Source organism: Tiliqua scincoides, chromosome 4 (assembly GCF_035046505.1).
Source record: "Tiliqua scincoides isolate rTilSci1 chromosome 4, rTilSci1.hap2, whole genome shotgun sequence".
In the NCBI taxonomy this organism is placed as follows: Eukaryota; Metazoa; Chordata; class Lepidosauria; order Squamata; family Scincidae; genus Tiliqua; species Tiliqua scincoides.
In genome coordinates, this window is record NC_089824.1 from 24,958,934 (window position 1) to 24,978,140 (window position 19,207).

General features: G+C 42.9%; 1 protein-coding gene across 1 annotated transcript; it reads left to right on the forward strand.

Annotated features, from left to right (window-relative positions):
• The first annotated feature begins 1,387 nt into the window (after positions 1-1,387).
• ZNF706 (zinc finger protein 706) lies at positions 1,388-16,698 on the forward strand. Its single transcript, XM_066624285.1, has 4 exons — positions 1,388-1,525; positions 10,413-10,549; positions 13,197-13,301; positions 13,734-16,698. The coding sequence occupies exons 2-3, from the start codon at positions 10,415-10,417 to the stop codon at positions 13,290-13,292; spliced, it is 231 nt and encodes a 76-aa protein (XP_066480382.1). The 5' UTR covers positions 1,388-1,525; positions 10,413-10,414; the 3' UTR covers positions 13,293-13,301; positions 13,734-16,698.
• The last annotated feature ends 2,509 nt before the right edge of the window (positions 16,699-19,207 follow it).

Consider the following 19,207-nt stretch of genomic DNA (forward strand, 5'->3'; position numbering starts at 1 on the left):
GTTCAGCAGTGAGGTGGCTAAGTTTGCAGACAACATCAAACTTTTCCGAGTGGTGAAGACCAGAAGTGATTGTGAGTAGCTCCAGAAGGATCTCTCCAGACTGGCAGAATGGGCAGCAAAATGGCAGATGCGCTTCAATGTTAGTAAGTGTAAGGTCATGCACATTGGGGCAAAGAATCAAAACTTCACATATAGGCTGATGGGTTCTGAGCTGTCTGCGACAGATCAGGAGAGAGATCTTGGGGTGGTGATGGACAGGTCAATGAAAGTGTCGACTCAATGTGCGGCGGCAATAAAGAAGGCCAATTCTGTGCTTGGGATCATTAGAAAAGGTATTGAGAACAAAACAGTTAATATTATAATGCCGTTGTACAAATCGATGGTAAGGCCACACCTGGAGTATTGTGTCCAGTTCTGGTCACCGCATCTCAAAAAAGACATAGTGAAAATGGAAAAGGTGCAAAAGTGAGTGACTAAGATGATTACGGGCCTGGGGCTCCTTCCTTATGAGGAAAGGCTACGGTGATTGGGCCTCTTCAGACTAGAAAAGAGGCGCCTCGGGGGACATGATTGAAACATACAAAATTATGCAGGGGATGGACAGAGTGGATAGAGAGATGCTCTTTACACTCTCACATAACACCAGAACCAGGGGACATCCACTAAAATTGAGTGTTGGGAGAGTTAGTAGACAAAAGAAAATATTTCTTTACTCAGCATGTGGTTGGTCTGTGGAACTCCTTGCCACAGGATGTGGTGACGGTATCTGGCCTGGATGCCTTTAAAAGGGAATTGGACAAGTTTCTGGAGGAAAAATCCATTACAGGTTACAGGCCATGATGTGTATGTGCAACCTCCTGATTTTAGAAATGGGCTATGTCAGATGCATGGGAGGGCACCAGGATGCAGGTCTCTTGTTATCTGGTGTGCTCCCTGGGGCATTTGGTGGGCCGCTGTGAGATACAGGAAGCTGGACTAGATGGGCCATGGCCTGATCCAGTGGGGCTGTTCTTATGTTCTTATGGCTCCCCAGCCACCACATGCCCCTCCCTAGTGTGTCCTCATAGGTCTGTGCTGCCCTCCAGGCTGGAGCAGTCAGTGTCTCTGGCTTCCCTTCAGCCTCCTGTGTGCTCTGTAAAGCAGGAGGCCTGCCGGGCGGGGGGGGGGCAGCGCCCTGTGAACCGGCTTTGAGGGCTGCCCCATCCCTTCAAGGCTTTCCTTGCCCACTGCGGGCCACCACACGCATGCGCACTGGCGCTCTCTCTCCCGCCCGCGTTATGTAACGGGGAGGCGCCGCCGAATAAGGCGTTGTTGGGAGCAGCCTGGCCTGGACCTGGGCGGCGGGGGCGGGGCCGCGCGTGCGCAGGGTGTGTGCTGCGTCGGAGGAGGAGCCGCTGACGGACAGACGGACGCTTCAGCCTACTTGAGCAGGCGGCGGCGGCAGCAGCTGCTGGGCCGCGCCGCTCCGCGCGGAGCCTTCCCTAGCCGTCGACTGGCGCCTCGTAGGCGGCACCTCACAGCCCGGGTGAGTGCGGGGAGGGCGGGGCACGGCTCGCTACGGCACACCGAAGCTGGGCTCGGGAGGAGGCCGCGGGAGGGCTCGGCTGGCAGCCTCTTGGGAGGGAGCTGAAGCCCCCCGCCGCTGACCTGGTTGAAGGCTGGCTTGGGCCTGTCGGTGGCAGGCCTGGCCCTGTGAGGGGGAGGGGGGCTGCGTGCGTGCGTGCGTGCTCCCCTTCCCCTCCGAGGTGCTGGGTGCGTGGGGTGGGCAGGCATGTGATGGGGTGGCTGCTGATGGCCTTGCTCTGGGGGGGGGGGCTGTCTTCCTGCCTGCTCCCTGAGGCTGCCATCCTGTCCCCACTTTCCTGGGCGTAAGCCCCATTGACTGTAATGGAACTTACTTTTGAGTAGACAGGCACAGAATTGGGCTCTGAGGCTGCCATCCTGTCCGCACTTTCCTAGGAGTAAGCCCCATTGACTTTAATGAAACTTACTTCTAAGTAGACATGCATAGGCTTGGGCTCAAGGCTGCAATTCTGTTGACACTTTCCTAGGGATAAGCCCCATTGACTATAATGGAACTTACTTCTGAGTAGACATGCCTAGGATTGGGCTCTCAGTGTGCAATCCTGTTGTCACTTTCTGAGGAGTGAGCCCCATTGACTGTAATGGAACTTCTGAGTAGACAGGAATCGGATCAGGCTGTGAGTCCCCTGGCTACAAGGGTCCTGGGGGTGTTGCTTGGCCCCCCTGAAAACCTTCATTGGGCAGTTGTTTACCAACTGGAGGTGGCTTTGTGGGAGTTGGATAATGTTCCTTAAAAATAATGTCTCTATAACAGAAAGACCTGAATAAAGCAACAACTTTAAATAGTGTCTGAAAGAAAGTAAAGCGTCACAGTTTTGCAGCAGTATTCCCAGTGTGAGGATTGCCATCTGGGTGTACTTAATTCTGGAGATGATGCTAAACAGCCTTGGGTTTTCTGGGAACACCTATTTACCTTGAACTGGTGATGGTTGTCAACTTTGTGAAACTAAATTGCCTTTAATAAGGCCTTTTTTCCTCTGTAAAATAACTTTCAGCATTCTGCAGTATATTATGACCAGATGATGTAAAAAGCCAGATTGGGGGGTGGTAAGTTCTCCTTCTTTCATCTTGAACTCTTGCATGTGAGGGTACAAAATAAGAGAAGCAATAATTCACTGACCACACATGTACCAACATTTTGTACCTACATTATTTTTGTACTAACGTTATTCCTGATCTTTGCTTTTTTTGTTAGTAAAGTCTTTTCCTTGCTGTCATGTGGTGGGTCTGAGCCTGCTGCTGTTCATCTCCACTGAAATAGCTTAAAAGGGGGCTTATATGTCTGTAAGTACATGTGTCTATACGTACATAGACATGCAACATTCTATCACATAGCAAGGAGTAAATATAAAGTTAGATCAGTGAGTTCAAATGAAGTTGAATGGTAACACAGGCCAATTTTGCTCCCTTAAACGTTACACCAATTCCTGGGTATATTTGGGGTGCTGACTCCAAAAATGGCATCCGTTTTGCCCTATCACAACTAGTTTTTGAGATATAATATAGCCTCTTTAGTCAGTGGTTCAAGCAGCTTCCTCATGAGGAAGCCTACACCATGGCTTCCTCATGAGGAAGCTGCTTGAACCATTCACTAATGAGGCTATACTATATCTCAAAAACTAGATGTGATAGGGCAAAACAGATGCCATTTTTGGAGTCAGCACCCTAGATTCATATCAAACCACCATAAAGTTTGGGAAAAACTTTTCTGACCCTCAGTTTTGTAGGCCTGTGTAATTTATCTGTTCAGCTACGTGAATAAAAGGCAGCTGTTGGTGTCAGACCTGAGATATGAAACCTCAGTTACCATTTGTTTCTCAGTCACATGCTCTGGCAGTTCTCGAACTTAGGTATTTCCTCCTAGAGAACAAGTTCTTGTATGAGGGGACATGTTTGACAGTTTAAGCTATTTTCCTTTTTTTCTGAAGTTTGTATACTTAGCTTGGAAGGCTTGTTCACCTTGTAGTTTCAAACGCTTCTGAAAATTGTGTAGCTGTTGATTTCTCATGATATTAAGGAGCACTAAATGGTACATGGGTTTATGGGTTATGTTTAAACTGAGTTTTGTACTCCTTTCTAATACAAACATATGGACATTGCCCAAGAATGGATTTTGTAGTCCTTTTTTCTGTTTGCACAGTTAGAAGCTCTGTACATTTGTGAGGATCCAGATCTGGTTGAAAACAAGGAAGTATCGGATAACATGCAGTTTTGTGCAACTCCCAAAGGGTTCTTGCTGTTTGGCATTACGACAGTAAACTTTGTTTTGGGACTCAGCAATTGGATATGGATGATAGTTGCAAGGGTTAATATAGTTGCCATTAGAGTGAACATCTGTCCAGGCTGTTTCTTTAATTGTCTGTTTCTATAATCTTTTTGTAGGCATGATAAAATGAGTTTTAGTTGAGAAGGAAAACACCCCAGGATATCAGCAGTAAATGTTTAAATGCCAATTGATCACCATTGTAATAATTTACAGATAATAGCCGGACCATTTTGGTGGGAAAAAGAGCTAAAGTATAATACTAACCTGTATCCAGGGTTTTCTGAATGTGCAAAGGACTTCACATACATTGTTCCTGCTACAGCCCTGTTATGTAATACCAGTAGTATTCATATATTGCAGCTGAGGCTGAGAAGGAGTGGCTTGGTTAAGGCCATGTAGTGAGTTCATGGCAGAGATGAGATTTGAATTGGAAAAGTCCACAGTTTGGCAGTTACACTCCTCCAGCTATCCAAAAACCCATTAAAATACTTAGGTTTGATACTGTCATAAAGCAAATGGGAGTCCATGTAATCAAAACTTGGGTTTGGAGGACCTGTGAATGTGTAAGGCAAAAGATTCAAAACTAGATTTATGGATTGTAAAAATAAGGTAGGCTGTTGATGATACTGAAATGAGAGACTGATCTGTCATATAGCTTAGCTTGTATCTGAGAGCCCTGGGTTCATGTGTTCACTATGTGGGATGTCCTCCTTGCAGCCTCAGTTTTACCTCTGAAACCTGAGAATAAGGGATTGCTAAGAGTTGCTGCAAGGTTAAGCACAAAGGCCGTAAAATAACACATTGCAAGTGGTAAATAGTAGTAACCTACATGCCTGCAAGTCTTGTCTACTTTGCCCTCCTGAATCACTTTGCTGGTATGCGCTTTAAGAGGTGCTGTTTGGAAGCTGAGAAGGAAGGGAAGATAATAAGTTGTTGGGTTACTCATCTGGAATAAACCTTCCCTATATGTCTCTCCTAGGAACAGGTATGAAGAGAGATGAACTGTGAGTCCAGGCTCTGATAACCATAGAATGTCATATTGCAGTGAAAATCAATTTACTTCCAGAGAGATAGCAGTGTTAGTCTGTTGCAGCAGAAGTGACAAATCTTATTTTGGCGCCTTTAAAGACTAACTAGTTTATTTTGGCATAGGTTTTTGTGGACTTTACAGCAGTCTACATCATCAGATGCACTTCCATGTCTTAGTTCATTTTCACCTTCCACACCAAGAAAGCTGGTATAGGTATTTACTAATGTCTTGTAACAAATTAGTTCTTTAGTAACTGAGATATTCAGTAGCCATCACCTTAGATAAAACAGCGTAACTTTCAAAACAAAGTAACTAGTCTGTAGTGAATGAGCCAAAGGGATATAGTTTTTTCCTTGTTTTTGTTGATTAGTTTTTTTGCTAAGGTCTGTTGAAACATTAGATTTTGATTATTTTATATTTAAGTAGTACATTTCTTCAGCGTTGGTGCTGCCACATATAATTGAATTGGGGGGGAGAAGGCAACACTTTTGATTAATTGGACCACCATATGAATTGGCAGTAGATTTTTTTAAGCAATTTAATGCAAGTGCTGGTTAGAAATGGCAGGAGGCAGACACCATCTTAAGAGGCAAGCCAATTTCTTTCTCTCCTACAAGGTACCAACAAAACAGAATGCCTCTCTTGCAGGTGTCCATGTTTTGCTCTGCTCACTGTGGTGAGTGCGACAAGCCTCGGCTGTCTCCCAGTTTTGAAGGTGTGGGGGGGAAGTGAGGATCATAGCTGTGCTATGCTTTCTCTCCCTCCCCTCAGCTTCAAAGTTAGAAGGAAAGGGAAGTTGTTGAAGGTTGTGCTTGCAAGCCACTTAGAGCTCAAAGGGAGGTGAAAAGCACTTGACAGACATAGTGGCCAAACAGACAAATCCGCACATCCCCTTCTAGCTCCATGATAAGAGGAAGGCTAGGGCTAATTTCTGTGCATACATACTCTTTAAGCTCGAAGAGATTGTCTCTGACTTTACAGTACAGTATGAAGTTAGAGAAGTCCCCCACCACTGAAGAGAGGGAGCTGGTAAGCACAAATGTTTGGTTGGCCTTTGGTGGAAGATCCCTTAATTCCAACAGTATAGGTGTGCATCAAAGTAATGTATGTCTTTTGCTTCAACTATTGTCTTTACTCACATGAAATATAATACTGTAATTGTATGAGCTTTAGTCATTTTTATGGAGTACCATTTAATTTTGATGACAGGCTTTGTAAGCAGTCATGAAAATTTTGGAGTAAATAGTGGGATATATACTTCTTAAATTAAGCACATCGCCATCAAGCCAATTATGCCTAGAAATTACTGTGACAGAAGGTACTGGTAACATGAACAAGGGCAGAGGGTAATAGCATCAAACCCCGTGAGGAGTGACTATCAGGAAAGTTATCCTGTTGTAACCACGCTTAAGTACTTGAACCTGAAATAATTACACTGCTTCCCCCCAGTTTATCCTTGTTTTCACATTCCTTACCTTCCTTGTATCTAGATTTGGGCAACCCAGTCTTAACCTGTGCCAGCCCAGGCAGGCTGCATTGCCTGTGCTGTATCCAGTGCAGGTTAGAAGGTGGCTGGAGGTCTAAGGGGATGTATTTCCTCTTACCCTGTGTTGAATCCCAGGCAACACTAGGGGCTTCTTGGATCCGCTCCAGCTGTTTAGCTGCCACAAATCGAGGAAGCCCAGTGTAAGGCCAGGAAGCCCAAGAAGGGGGATTAGGACACAGCAGAGGAGGCCTCCACCAATTCTGCCCTCTGCCAACCAAAGAAGGTTGGATTGCATTCTGAGCTGCATTAGGCCATAGCACTACCTGTGAAGAACATAACAACTGCCAGGAGGCAGCCTGAATGTCACTATGACCTTCTAAGCTTATAGTGACCTGCTTAAGCAAGGCATTTTGGCTGGGGTAAGTCTTTAAACAAGCTAATGGGCATGGGGGAGTCACATCCATAGATAAGTGAAACTGTGGATGCAAGATCTGCAGATTTTTTGAGTTTAGCTGCTGTAGGTGAACATGTTGAAGCAATATATTAACATGAAGCTATTACAGATGTTGAGGCTATGTTTGTAATGCTTGTGTGAATCTGAACTTGTCCATTTGCTTTAATAATACATGGTCTTGCACGTAGTTCTTGCAGTTCTTTGGAAATAGCTAGAAAGGTTACACTACTTGTGTGTCAAAACTGGGTACAACCTGCTGTGGATGTATGCTGGCAGATCCTAACATTTTAATTGTGTTGGTGGTTCATCATTGGGATCTCCTACAGGTTATCTGAGGGTTCGCTACATGCAGATTTGACTCGGTGCAGGTAACCAACTGTTGGAGGACCTCCCTTAACCTCCTAGAAGTTACTGGAAAGGTCTTCCAGTTGTATCTGGCAGTGGGAAGTGTTCTGAGGCCTCAGACCTTTCAGTTTTTGTTGTATTTCAGTGGCCCCCAGAAGACCGTCTGAGGCCCAGGGAGGTCACACATGGCCTCCCTAGGCCTCAGAACAGCTCCCAGATGTGACTGGAAGTTGCATCCAGGAGGTTCTTAAGGTCCTTCCTGCAGATTTCATTATTCACAGGGCTCCAGAAATGGATCCCCCACAGATACTGAGGTCCTACTGTATGCATATTAGTATATATATATATAAGTACTGGTTAACCACAGATCATTGTATTCTGGCATGTCTGGCACACTGCTTACCTACCTGCCTTTGCTGTAGACATTTACCAGTACTGTCCATCTCTCTAGAGTCTGACCATTTTGGTTTTTCCTTTCCTTTTGCTCACCTAGTGGTAAGGAACCTACCACAGATCCCGGCCTGTAGGGTGAGAAATTTCTGCCAATAAATTAAGTTTAGATCATCTCCTTGCCTTATTTTTGACGTCACTCATGGGTCAGGATACTTCAGGCAAGTCCAGCACCAGGAGAAGCAAGAAAACAGGGCTATTTGTCTCCTAGGCAATGAGGCTAGAAGCTGCAGCCAAAGTTAACCTTTTATTCTCCTCCTGAGAAAAAACGTAAGCCAGAGCTGAAGGTTTCCACTGAAATCAAGCAGGCCTCATTCTCTTTAGCAGACCCTTCTGCAGCTTTGTTCCATTTTGCAAATGTTTGGCAGAAGTCTGGTTTTTTTAAACACCAGGATGTAATCCTCATTTCTATTTGGAACAAAGTCCCAGGCTACAATTCAGTGCACCTTTACTTAAGAATAACACCATGGGAAGCAATGGGTCGACTTCTGAGTAAATAGGTGGCAACTATGTGTAGCTGCACTTGCTCACAGTCATTCCTTATTGCTTATCTCTCCACTGTGACTTGAATTGCACACTCCTAGTTATGTGTTATATGTTATGTTATATAGAGAGCCTCTGGCTTAACACACCAGGCACCTTAAAGAAGGATTTGATTAATGATTACTACTGGTATGCTGTTTACAGTACACTCAAGGTGACCAGATGCAGTGGAGTACAGAATGCCTACTTTTGTAGAGAAGAGGGGATTTTGGAAGGTGCAGCTTTTTAAACCCTTCCATGTTGAGCAGCACCTGCCAAAATTCCTTCTTCTCTAGGATGGTTAAAGGTATAGGCGCACTGTCCCCCATTGTGGTCATCCTGAATGCACTTATTCTGATAGTGTTTACACAAAGGTTGTGAAGACCAGAATTTAAAAAGTTAATGAATAAAAATGTATGTTATGATCTTCTACTATATTTTTAATAGAGACTATAGTTCATGGATAACAATTACTGGTAGATTATTTTTCAGGATCTGGCTTTGGGTAAAATCAGACAAAACTATAGTCAGACACTCCCCTAAGTTTAACCCCCTAACTTATCCAAGGGTCATAGAAAATTCCTTGATATTTTTTTTTAGGAAAACCTGACCTTGAGTTATCTGTGAGATCAACTTATGCTCAAATGTAGTTGGTATTTCTTAGTGCTTCTCTCCCAACCCCCACTTTAGTAGCTGCTCAATTATTTTTCCCTTTTAACTAGAGTAGTGTGCACTGAGCTACTTACAGTAGGAGAGTACTGTAAACAATGGATTGCAAAAACATAATCGGCTGGTGGGCACAGGGGAACGCACACTACTAATGACCTTGAAATGGGGGTAAATGCCATAAAGGATACTCAACTTGGGTCTATCAGTTTCAGCACCAGCCTTGTATTTTCTTGTAGCATTTTGTTCTGCCCTTAGTTTGCTCTGTAATAATAAAATTAGGTGTTGAAGCCTGAATTCTTTGCCTTTTATGAATAAGAAACCTCTTGTTTATTGTTGCTTTACTAAAGCATATGAGAGTGACTCTGAAGTGTCAGACATCTGTGAAGCTACTAGTAGTTGTCATGCACATTGGGGCAAAAAATCAAAACTTCACATATAGGCTGATGGGTTCTGAGCTGTCTGTGACAGATCAGGAGAGAGATCTTGGGGTGGTGGTGGACAGGTCGATGAAAGTGTCGACCCAATGTGCGGCGGCAGTGAAGAAGGCCAATTCTATGCTTGGGATCATTAGGAAGGGTATTGAGAACAAAACGGCTAGTATTATAATGCCGTTGTACAAATCTATGGTAAGGCCACACCTGGAGTATTGTGTCCAGTTCTGGTCGCCGCATCTCAAAAAAGACACAGTGGAAATGGAAAAGGTGCAAAAGAGAGCGACTAAGATGATTACGGGGCTGGGGCACCTTCCTTATGAGGAAAGGCTACGGCGTTTGGGCCTCTTCAGCCTAGAAAAGAGACGCTTGAGGGGGGACATGATTGAGACATACAAAATTATGCAGGGGATGGACAGAGTGGATAGGGAGATGCTCTTTACACTCTCACATAATACCAGAACCAGGGGACATCCACTAAAATTGAGTGTTGGGCGGGTTAGGACAGACAAAAGAAAATATTTCTTTACTCAGCGTGTGGTCGGTCTGTGGAACTCCTTGCCACAGGATGTGGTGCTGGCGTCTAGCCTAGACGCCTTTAAAAGGGGATTGGACGAGTTTCTGGAGGAAAAATCCATTATGGGGTACAAGCCATGATGTGTTTGCGCAACCTCCTGATTTTAGAAATGGGTTATGTCAGAATGCCAGATGTAGGGGAGGGCACCAGGATGAGGTCTCTTGTTATCTGGTGTGCTCCCTGGGGCATTTGGTGGGCCGCTGTGAGATACAGGAAGCTGGACTAGATGGGCCTATGGCCTGATCCAGTGGGGCTGTTCTTATGTTCTTATGTTCTTATTAGTAGTTGAATGGGGAATTATTATTATTTAACAGTATTTATATACTGCTTTTCAGTGGAAAGTTCACAAAGCACTTTACAGAGAAAATCAAACAAACGAATGTCTCCCTGTCCCAAAAGGGCTCACAATCTGAATTACCAAAGAACTTCAACAGGTTTGGGATGGATTTGCTTTTTCAAGAATGGCTGCAAGTTTTTTAAGGCTGCAATCACACATGCTTGCCAGGGAGTGAGTTTTTAAACTTGGGGTGAGCAAAGATGCAGATAATTGTACTGTGTATGAATAATCTGCTATAATGCTTTTTGCACTTATTTTTAGATATGGCTCGTGGGCAGCAGAAGATCCAATCACAGCAGAAAAATGCCAAAAAGCAAGCTGGACAGAAGAAGAAACAAGGCCATGATCAGAAGGCTGCCGCAAAGGCTGCTTTAATATATACCTGCACCGTCTGTAGGGTAAGAGGTTCTGAAAGCAGCATGTTCCTGTGGCAAAATTTGTAAGCCAGGAGTTAGATTCTTGCAGTATAAAAACGTTGAAATGATCAAAAGCGCCCTTCTGTGTGTGTTGTTTTTTGTAGAACATAACCTCTGGAGATGGGAGAAATACCATGTAAGAGGGTGGATTAGTTATTTTTTTAGTCTTTGTGCCCTCACTTTTGAGAGATCACCAGATGTCTCCTTCATAGAACGTACAGAGGAGGACAACCATAACAAGGTTTAAAACAATTAAAAACGTTGCTTGAGTTTCAAGCCATTGATTAAAACACATTGTAGGATCTAGTACCAACGTTTTACTTTCAACTGTGGAAAGCATCTGCAGGGGGTTACAAAGAATTTTCTATCCTCTGCTTGATGTTCTGGGTAACATTCCTTTCTGTAGTTAGCCCAAGTAAGTATCTAATTGGCTTAAGCCTGTGGCCAGCTAGCAGATGAGACCAGTTAGATACTTGGGCTATTTACAAAAAGGATTGTTACCCAGATCATCAAGCACACAAAATTCTTTGTATCTCCTGAAGATGCTTTCCACAGTTGAAAGTGAAACATTGGAACTAGATCCTACAATGTGTTTTAATCTGTGGCTTGAAGATTCAAGCAACATTTTTTATTATGTTTTAGACTCATCTAGCCACGAAAGTCTTGGTTTATTTGCATAACAAGTTTGCTTGAATACACGGGTTTTGATGTGCCTTTGGCGGCAGCGGAAGTAATTGTATCAATCCCCCCTTTTCCCATTTATTTGTATAAGTCTTCCTATTTATATAAGTATTCCTTCTATGTCCTTCCCTCAAAACATAATATCACTGCTGGGCATTCTGTGTTGCTAAATCAAAATATGGTGTAGCACCCAGCTAGTTTCCAATGAAGATTCATTTATGTGCTTTATGACTCCTGATCAGTTTTGCAGCACTTGAGAAGTCACATGCCCTGTGCTACTAACACTTTGAAGCTTCTGACAACATGTACCAATATGGTGTAACGAATTATTGCTACTCAGGAGCTTGACTAGTCAGGGTGAAGGAAGCATCTGTGCTTTGCAGTGCTTTGGGCAATATTCTGAAATGCATACCCTGCTCCCTCTAACTACGCACCTCCCTGCTGAATTCCATGCAGTGTGGAGTTCAGCAACCTGGAAGCTCAGTGTTGACATCATTGCCAAGCATTTGGAGTTGGCACTGCAGTGGGTTGCTGCACTGTGCAGCCGCAAGGGTCCACACTAGGGACTTGAGTCATTTCAAGTCTAGACTCATTTTTAGAGTCACTGGCCCCAAGTTGCAATTTGAGTTGGGGTCATTGACATCCATGACTTGGGTAATCAAAAACAGCTTTTTTGTGTGACTCGATTCAACCCCAGTCAAGTGACCATCCCTGTTATACAGAGGTGAAGAACAATCCCACCCTTCCTGCCCAGACATACAGCTGAATGAGTGCAACTCTTGGCAAAGCAGGAACATTCTCAAATGTTTTGTTTGGGTAGGAAGCAATGGTTGGGGTTGGTATATAGCAAGATGCCTTTTCCAGATCATGTTTTGCATTTGCAAATTTGGTGGGTGTCCCGCTTGTTAATTGTAGTATTTATGTAAGTGATAATAAAAAGGGCAACTCTGTGGGCTCATGTAATGCCAGCCTGTTGAAGACTCAATTGTTCTTAACTGCTGGATAACAGTTGTATGTCTTTGTGCTTTTCACGCAGTAAAAGGGCTTTCAGATTACTTTGTATCAGCCCTTTATTTAAGCTGTTAGGATCTGTTATGGCAGATTTATGTTTTGTGGAAAAGTGAATTGTAGACCTAAAGGGAGGTTAGATGTTTTCATATAGATCTAAATATTCATAGTAGTAAAACTGAATTTCTGTGATGGACACCAGTCAGTGGTGTTAAGGAAATGACAGCAGCATGCCAACTTGAATTAGAATTATTGTTGAAAAATGAAATGAAATTATTGGGCTATCCAGAGTAGCTTCATATGACTTCATATGACTAATTTTCAGGCATAAAAGTAACACTTCTTAAATACACATTTTAAATACAAATGCTTATATACAAATGCATATATTTATATGGTGCATTTTAGTGCCCAACATTAAAAAAACAGTAACTTTTAAAATTAAGAACTACTGGATTTGGCCAAAGGCCCTTCTGGTCCAGCATTCTGTTTCCCACAGAATGTGGCCCATTAGCTGCCTCTGGGAAGTCCACAAGCAGAAGAAAAAGACATCCCTCTGTCACTGCTCCCCTGCAGCTAATAGTCAGAGGCATGCCACTATTGAACTTGGAGTTGGTGCCCAGCTATCATGACTTGCAACCACTGAAAGACCTGTCCCCCATGAATAAGTACCATCTCCTTTTGCCCATCCTAAATCTTCTACCAGTCAGTTTACCAGTATTTCTGAAGCAGATGAATTCAGTTCAAGTAATAGTCAAGGAAGTCTTGAACACAAAATTATAGTAACAGGGCACATGGAAAATATATGGTAAAGAGTGGGAGACGTACTGCCCAACAGCTTGCTATTAATCCATAAGAACTAACCTGGATGTTTCAGAGAGAATGCAATCTTGAGGTCTGTCTTTTCTCTTGCATAAAGCTTCCTTCTCTCCTTAATCAGACACAGATGCCAGATCCCAAGACCTTCAAACAGCACTTTGAGAGTAAGCATCCGAAGACTCCGCTCCCTCCAGAACTGGCTGATGTTCAGGCATAAAGTTCACAGGTGAATTTACCATTTAACTAGTTCTTCATTTAAAAAAAACAAAAAACCTGTGCTACAAATGAATCTAAGATTACTTTAAATTTTGGCTTTGTATTTACAATATTTGTAGATGAATTTGAAATATGGAGTTAACTTAAGTGTAAAAGGCACGTGCTCAAATGAATTTTGTTTTTCTTGTCATATTTAGAACTCCTTCACCTAGTGTAGTTAGGCTGTCGCACAGGAACATGGACAGTTGCCATATTGGCAATAGAACAATGGGGAAACATAAAATGTATCCTAAAATTTTAGTTGCTGCTTTCAGCTAGTTTTGTTATGAAGTTTCAGGGAGGTTCACTTAATTATGAAACAGCATTACTTAGTCATTGGATGCTAATTAATAGATACAATCATACAATGATTTCTTCTGACAAAGTTATTCTTATCTTGCAGGTGAATTCATGGAACATATTGACTCTTCTACTGTCAGACATTGCATAATAAACCTACAGCTGCTTTTCTAACAAACTGTTGATCAGCAAAAATGAAGGGGCTATAGAAACATTCATATTTTTATGCTGTTCCTCTTGGGCTTCATGTAAAGACAAATCTATGTAACTGTACAGTTGTGCCCTACTTGGAAATCTGAAAATTGGTTCATTCTTAAATTTTTTACAGTTGTAATTATATTGATGTTCATATTGTGTAAAATAACTCATTTAATAAAATAGTACTTTGATTTTACAATATCACAGGTCAAACACTTGTAGAAGTTCTGTTTTCAATACCTTGTTTTACCTGCCTTATAAAAACTTAAGTGGACTTCTCCCCCTGCCAAAAACCAAGTGTCGTTATTTTAAAACCAATCTTCAATACTGTTAGCAGAATCTAAATTACCTAGAAAATTCTTTGTCTCTGTGCTATTTGCTCTGAGCCTGGTTTATTTTCTAAAACACTTTGTCTTTGAACAAAAAGTGTGTTCTCTCAGTTCTGTTTCATTTGGAGTGCCTGTTCTACTGACCATTACAGCATTTCTGTCTTTGACACAAAGGTGCTTGTACCTTGGATTTATGCACTGGAGACATCTGCAGTACCAGAGAGTCTTCTTATATTGCAGACTGGTGAAAATATCACAGTAAAACTTTTGTTTTTTACATGATCTGAATGGTCACACTTGCTATAGCAAGTTAAAATAATTGATCTCTGTTGTGAAGTTCTGTTGTGTAACTTCTTAAATGTACATTTGAGACGTTGGTCACCAGCCTTCAGATGCTGGCTACATTGGCACATAAATACCTTATTAGAAAGCGAATGTTGATTTGAAAAAACAGGATAGCATGGGTTGAAGTGATAGAGTGAAACTGATTAAATTGAACTGGTTAAAAATTGTGGGATAGATGCTAAATTTTTGTTGCCTGGCAACACTGGCTTATGTTTTTGGACTACTCGAAATACGTTTTGAACTAGATTCTAATCTCAGGTGCTAAGTGTGTAAATTCTACCCCAGTTCCTTTTTACTTTTTTATTCAAAAGAACTGCTAATCTGCATTGAGCTTGTGATAGGTAACTTCCTCAGGAGTGATGTATATTTCTTGGTTGGACATTCATGGTAATACTACCCGCATTTCCCTTGCTTTGTGACTCAGTCATTCATCTTCTAACTAATAGTTTTCTTAAATTAAAGTAATTCACATAAGAGTGTGTTCACAAGTTGTACTTCTGGTGCTTGAAAGTAAACAGCAGTTCAGATATTCACTCTATGGAATGAACCTAACCAATTACTTTGTCTTGCACTTGGACACCTGACATTAGAATGTAGCCCTTGATACATTTTGTTTCCTCATTTGATATCAGCTTGAACTTATTATGATGACTAAGCAAGAAATCTGCTTTCCAAACAACCTACTATGGGGTACTTAAATGATGTGATTCATGCTTTTGTTAAATAGATCAAATTAGACATTTGTTCACTGTTTAGTAGTCTTATGTTGAAGGGAATTCCAAGAGGTTGCTTACAAATAAGTTCATTCCTAAATCTGGTACTGGTAATGCTTTCTTTATAATTAGCAATGAATAAAAGGGGTTTCTTTTATGCAATTCTTTGGGAACAGTAAACTATAAACTTCCTAATAGATGTAGGAGAAGTAACCCTCTTATGCAGACTTTGCGTTTTTCTAAACTGTTATTGGTAGCTTATTTCTGTGCATTGAGCAAGTTAGGTCTTGGTTTTATATGCAGCTGAAGCTGTTACAGATACTGTAATTTTGTTTCTAAACCAGTTAAAAGCCACCAGAGAATCTTGAAGTTCCAAGGCATATGGAAACTAAATGGGGGAGGGGGAAGGGAGGGAGTGGTAAGAACCATGAATACTTATACGTTGATTTAAAGGGATGGGGGTAAGGGATAGGTGTGGAAAACTGAATCTTGTGAATGGTACCCTGTTAATTCTGATTAAAAAGACACACTTGTGCATTGTAATGTGTCTAATTAAAATTTTAAAAAAAGACATAAAATGCTATATTTCCTGCCTGTCTAAAGCAAGTGTCATTATATGAACCTCACTGCTCACTGGGCAGCTTTAACTCTTCTTTGTTTAGCACCAAGAAATAGAAGTGAGAAAGCAAACACGTCACTCTGCACTCCAGGCAAGAGTAATTTGGGTTTGGAAACACCAAGATTGGGTGGGGGAAAAAACTCTTGGCACATATCTTGGTGAACTGCCAAAAGATTTTGGATGTGATGAGTAACGTTTATCTGTTGGGAGTTACTTGGGCCAGGTTCTGTTGTGTAGGTTTGTAAGCCACTATTCAGTTGGTGCTATGTCATACTTGAGATGGATGGAACAGCATCTGCAGAACTGCATTGCAACACCTTCTGTCAATCCCAGGCGTTAACCCTTCAGCATAAAATTGGTTGCATTGTCTTACCAAAGATTCCAGGACTATTTCTGTGTAAGACTTGCTGAAACAGCATTCTTGTGAAATACTGTGGTTGTCCTCCTCTAAAATGTATAACAGTGAAGTTGGCAAGAACACTATGAAATAAGACAGACTTTTGTATCTCACACCAATCAGTATTGGTTGTTTCCAGTCTCACTATATTAGAACTAAATTTGCATTTAAAAATTTAATGGGCCATATCCAGCAAAGAAACTAGCTTTCTGCACTTAGCAGTGTGTCATACTAGGTACTTTATCTGCTTAGAAAATGGTAAATCTGCCTAAAAGTGGGATGCAATTGTGCAGGTTGCTGCAGGAATCTTCAGGTATTGGCTGCATAGCATGATGGGAAGATCTTGCTTATACAGTCACTAATTGGGTGAGCTGAGCAATGACTTGAGTTGCTTAAGTGTTAAACCCTGGCTCTCACAAAATCCAATTTGTCAAAATAAACATTGTAACATCTACATTCCTCCAAAATGTTGTCTGCTTTTATTATAGGAAAAAGTAAATAACCTTGGTTGGGAATTTTTTCAGTCTCCTCTCCCTTTCCTCTGCTAAAAAGCACGCTGCATTACACCAATATGCTGTTTCCACAGGGGCCAGCCAGATACCTTGCTCATGAGCTTCCTGAAGGCAGTAACCCTCCTATTGTTCTCCACCAGCTCCTTGGATCTCAAGGTCCTCTTCTCCACATGAGAAGAGAAGTCTTCTCTTCTGTTCTCCACATGAAGGTTCTGTTTACCTCTTACAGATGTTGTTAAATATGTAGAAAATAGTTTTAAGTGATCATTTGGCTACTTTATGGAGTTTTCATTGGTGGTTTGTTGCATGATGAAACAATATGGGTAGATAGTACCAGGAATCGGATACCTTACTGAACACGAATTTAGTGTTCTGTTCTTCAGGACTAACAAACAGAACTTTTGCTGTACGGTAATTTTAATATTTATAAAATAGTCCACATTCTGGGGAAAAATCTCCCATTGGATAGCATTAAATGGTAAGGACTAAAAAGGGGTCTTCATGCACATGTGCAAAAACTCTGCAGTCAGGTATGGGTATGTTCAGCATAGCCGTCTGCTTCCCCATCAGTGGTACCTTCTGAATTGTTTGGAGTTCTACAGTTGTAGTACCAAATCTAATGCATGCAGCACAATTACCTGCCTCAGTGAGCCATGCAGTGCAATGAGTGGCAATTAAAGAGTTGATCCACTGCCTTGTGGCTACATCCAGTTGTGGAAAAGGCTTCAGGAGTCAACCTCGAGGCAAAATCAGGAGGCGGAGTCCCTGAGGCAGTTCATGGCTGAACACAGTCACGCTCTGGCAACTCCTGCGACGCTGCTGGAACCAACCGTATTGGCTTCTGCCTTTCCATTGGATCATTCCAGCGACGTGGAGAGGCTGCATGGGTAACAGCCTATCCTCCATACTTTCTTTACCCAGGCTTCGCGCACTGGAGAGGACACTCCAACTTCGCCATACGTCGTCAGCACAACACGGGAAGCAGCAGTTACCGGTTATAAGTCTTCGCTCGATTGGCGTAGAGCGTGACGCCAGGGGCTGCTTCCGACGGTGGGAGAGATCATTGCATTTCATTGGGCAGCTACCGCCCGCCTTAAGCTGGGCAGTCCCCAGCCAGTAAGGTGTTGCCTCGCCACGGTCCATTAACCTCACGAGGTGCGTGGAGTTTAGGGTGAAAACCGACAAGTGGATCGACAACTCTGCACCATGCAATAGAAAACAGAAAATTCCTGCCCTAAAGCTGGGCACCTGGAAAATAAGGACAATGACACCTGGCTTCTCTGATGACCTGCAAGAAATAAACGACGCACGCAAAACAGCTGTCATCAACATGGAGCTGCGCAGACTGCAGATGGACATCATTGCCCTTCAAGAGACGAGGCTGCCAGATTCTGGATCTGTCAAGGAGAGAAATTTCTCATTTTTCTGGCAGGGAAAATCACCAAACGAAACCAGGGAACATGGTGTTGGCTTTGCGGTCAGAAATACCCTGCTGAAATCCATCATCCCACCTACTGTGGGAAGTGAAAGAATTTTGTCCCTGCAGCTCCAGTCATCAGCAGGACCTGTCACTCTCATCAGTGCTTATGCACCGACTCTGTCGTCTCCAGCAGAAGCCAAAGACAAATTCTATGATGACCTGGCCACCGCTATCAAGAAGATCCCCATAAAAGAGCCATTGTTCATCCTTGGCGATTTCAATGCTAGAGTTGGTGCTGATAACAGTTTGTGGCCCACTTGCTTAGGTCAGTTCGGCACTGGGAAGATGAACGAAAATGGCCAACACCTGCTAGAGTTTTGCTGCCTTCACGGTCTCTGTGTCAGCAACACGTTCTTCAACACGAAGCCCCAACATAGTCTCCTGGAGACACCCAAGATCAAAGCACTGGCACCAGCTTGACCTGATTCTAACCAGATGCTCCAGCCTTCCCAGCATCAAGATCACGCGCAGCTGACACGGGCAACATCAAGGGGATGTATGATGGTATCAAGCAGGCCCTAGGTCCAACACAGAAGAAAATTGCCCCTCTGAAGTCTGCCACAGGCGAGGTCATCCAGGATCGGATGCAGCAGATGGAACGCTGGGTGCAGCACTACTCTGAGCTATATTCCAGAGAAAATGTAGTCACCGAAGAAGCGCTGAACAACATTGAGTGCCTGCCTGTGCTGGAGGAGCTTGACAGTGAACCAACCCTAGAAGAACTTCATGTGGCCCTGGACTCCCTTGCCTTTGGCAAGGCACCTGGAAAAGACAGCATCCCTGCTGAAGTCCTAAAGTGCTGCAAAGAGATCATCGTCACTGAGCTGCATGAAATCCTCTGTCTCTGCTGGAGAGAAGGTGGAGTACCTCAAGACATGAGGGATGCAAACAACATCACGCTGTACAAGAACAAAGGTGACAGGGGTGACTGCAATAACTACCGTGGCATCTCTCTCCTTAGCGTTGTAGGAAAGTTGTTTGCCC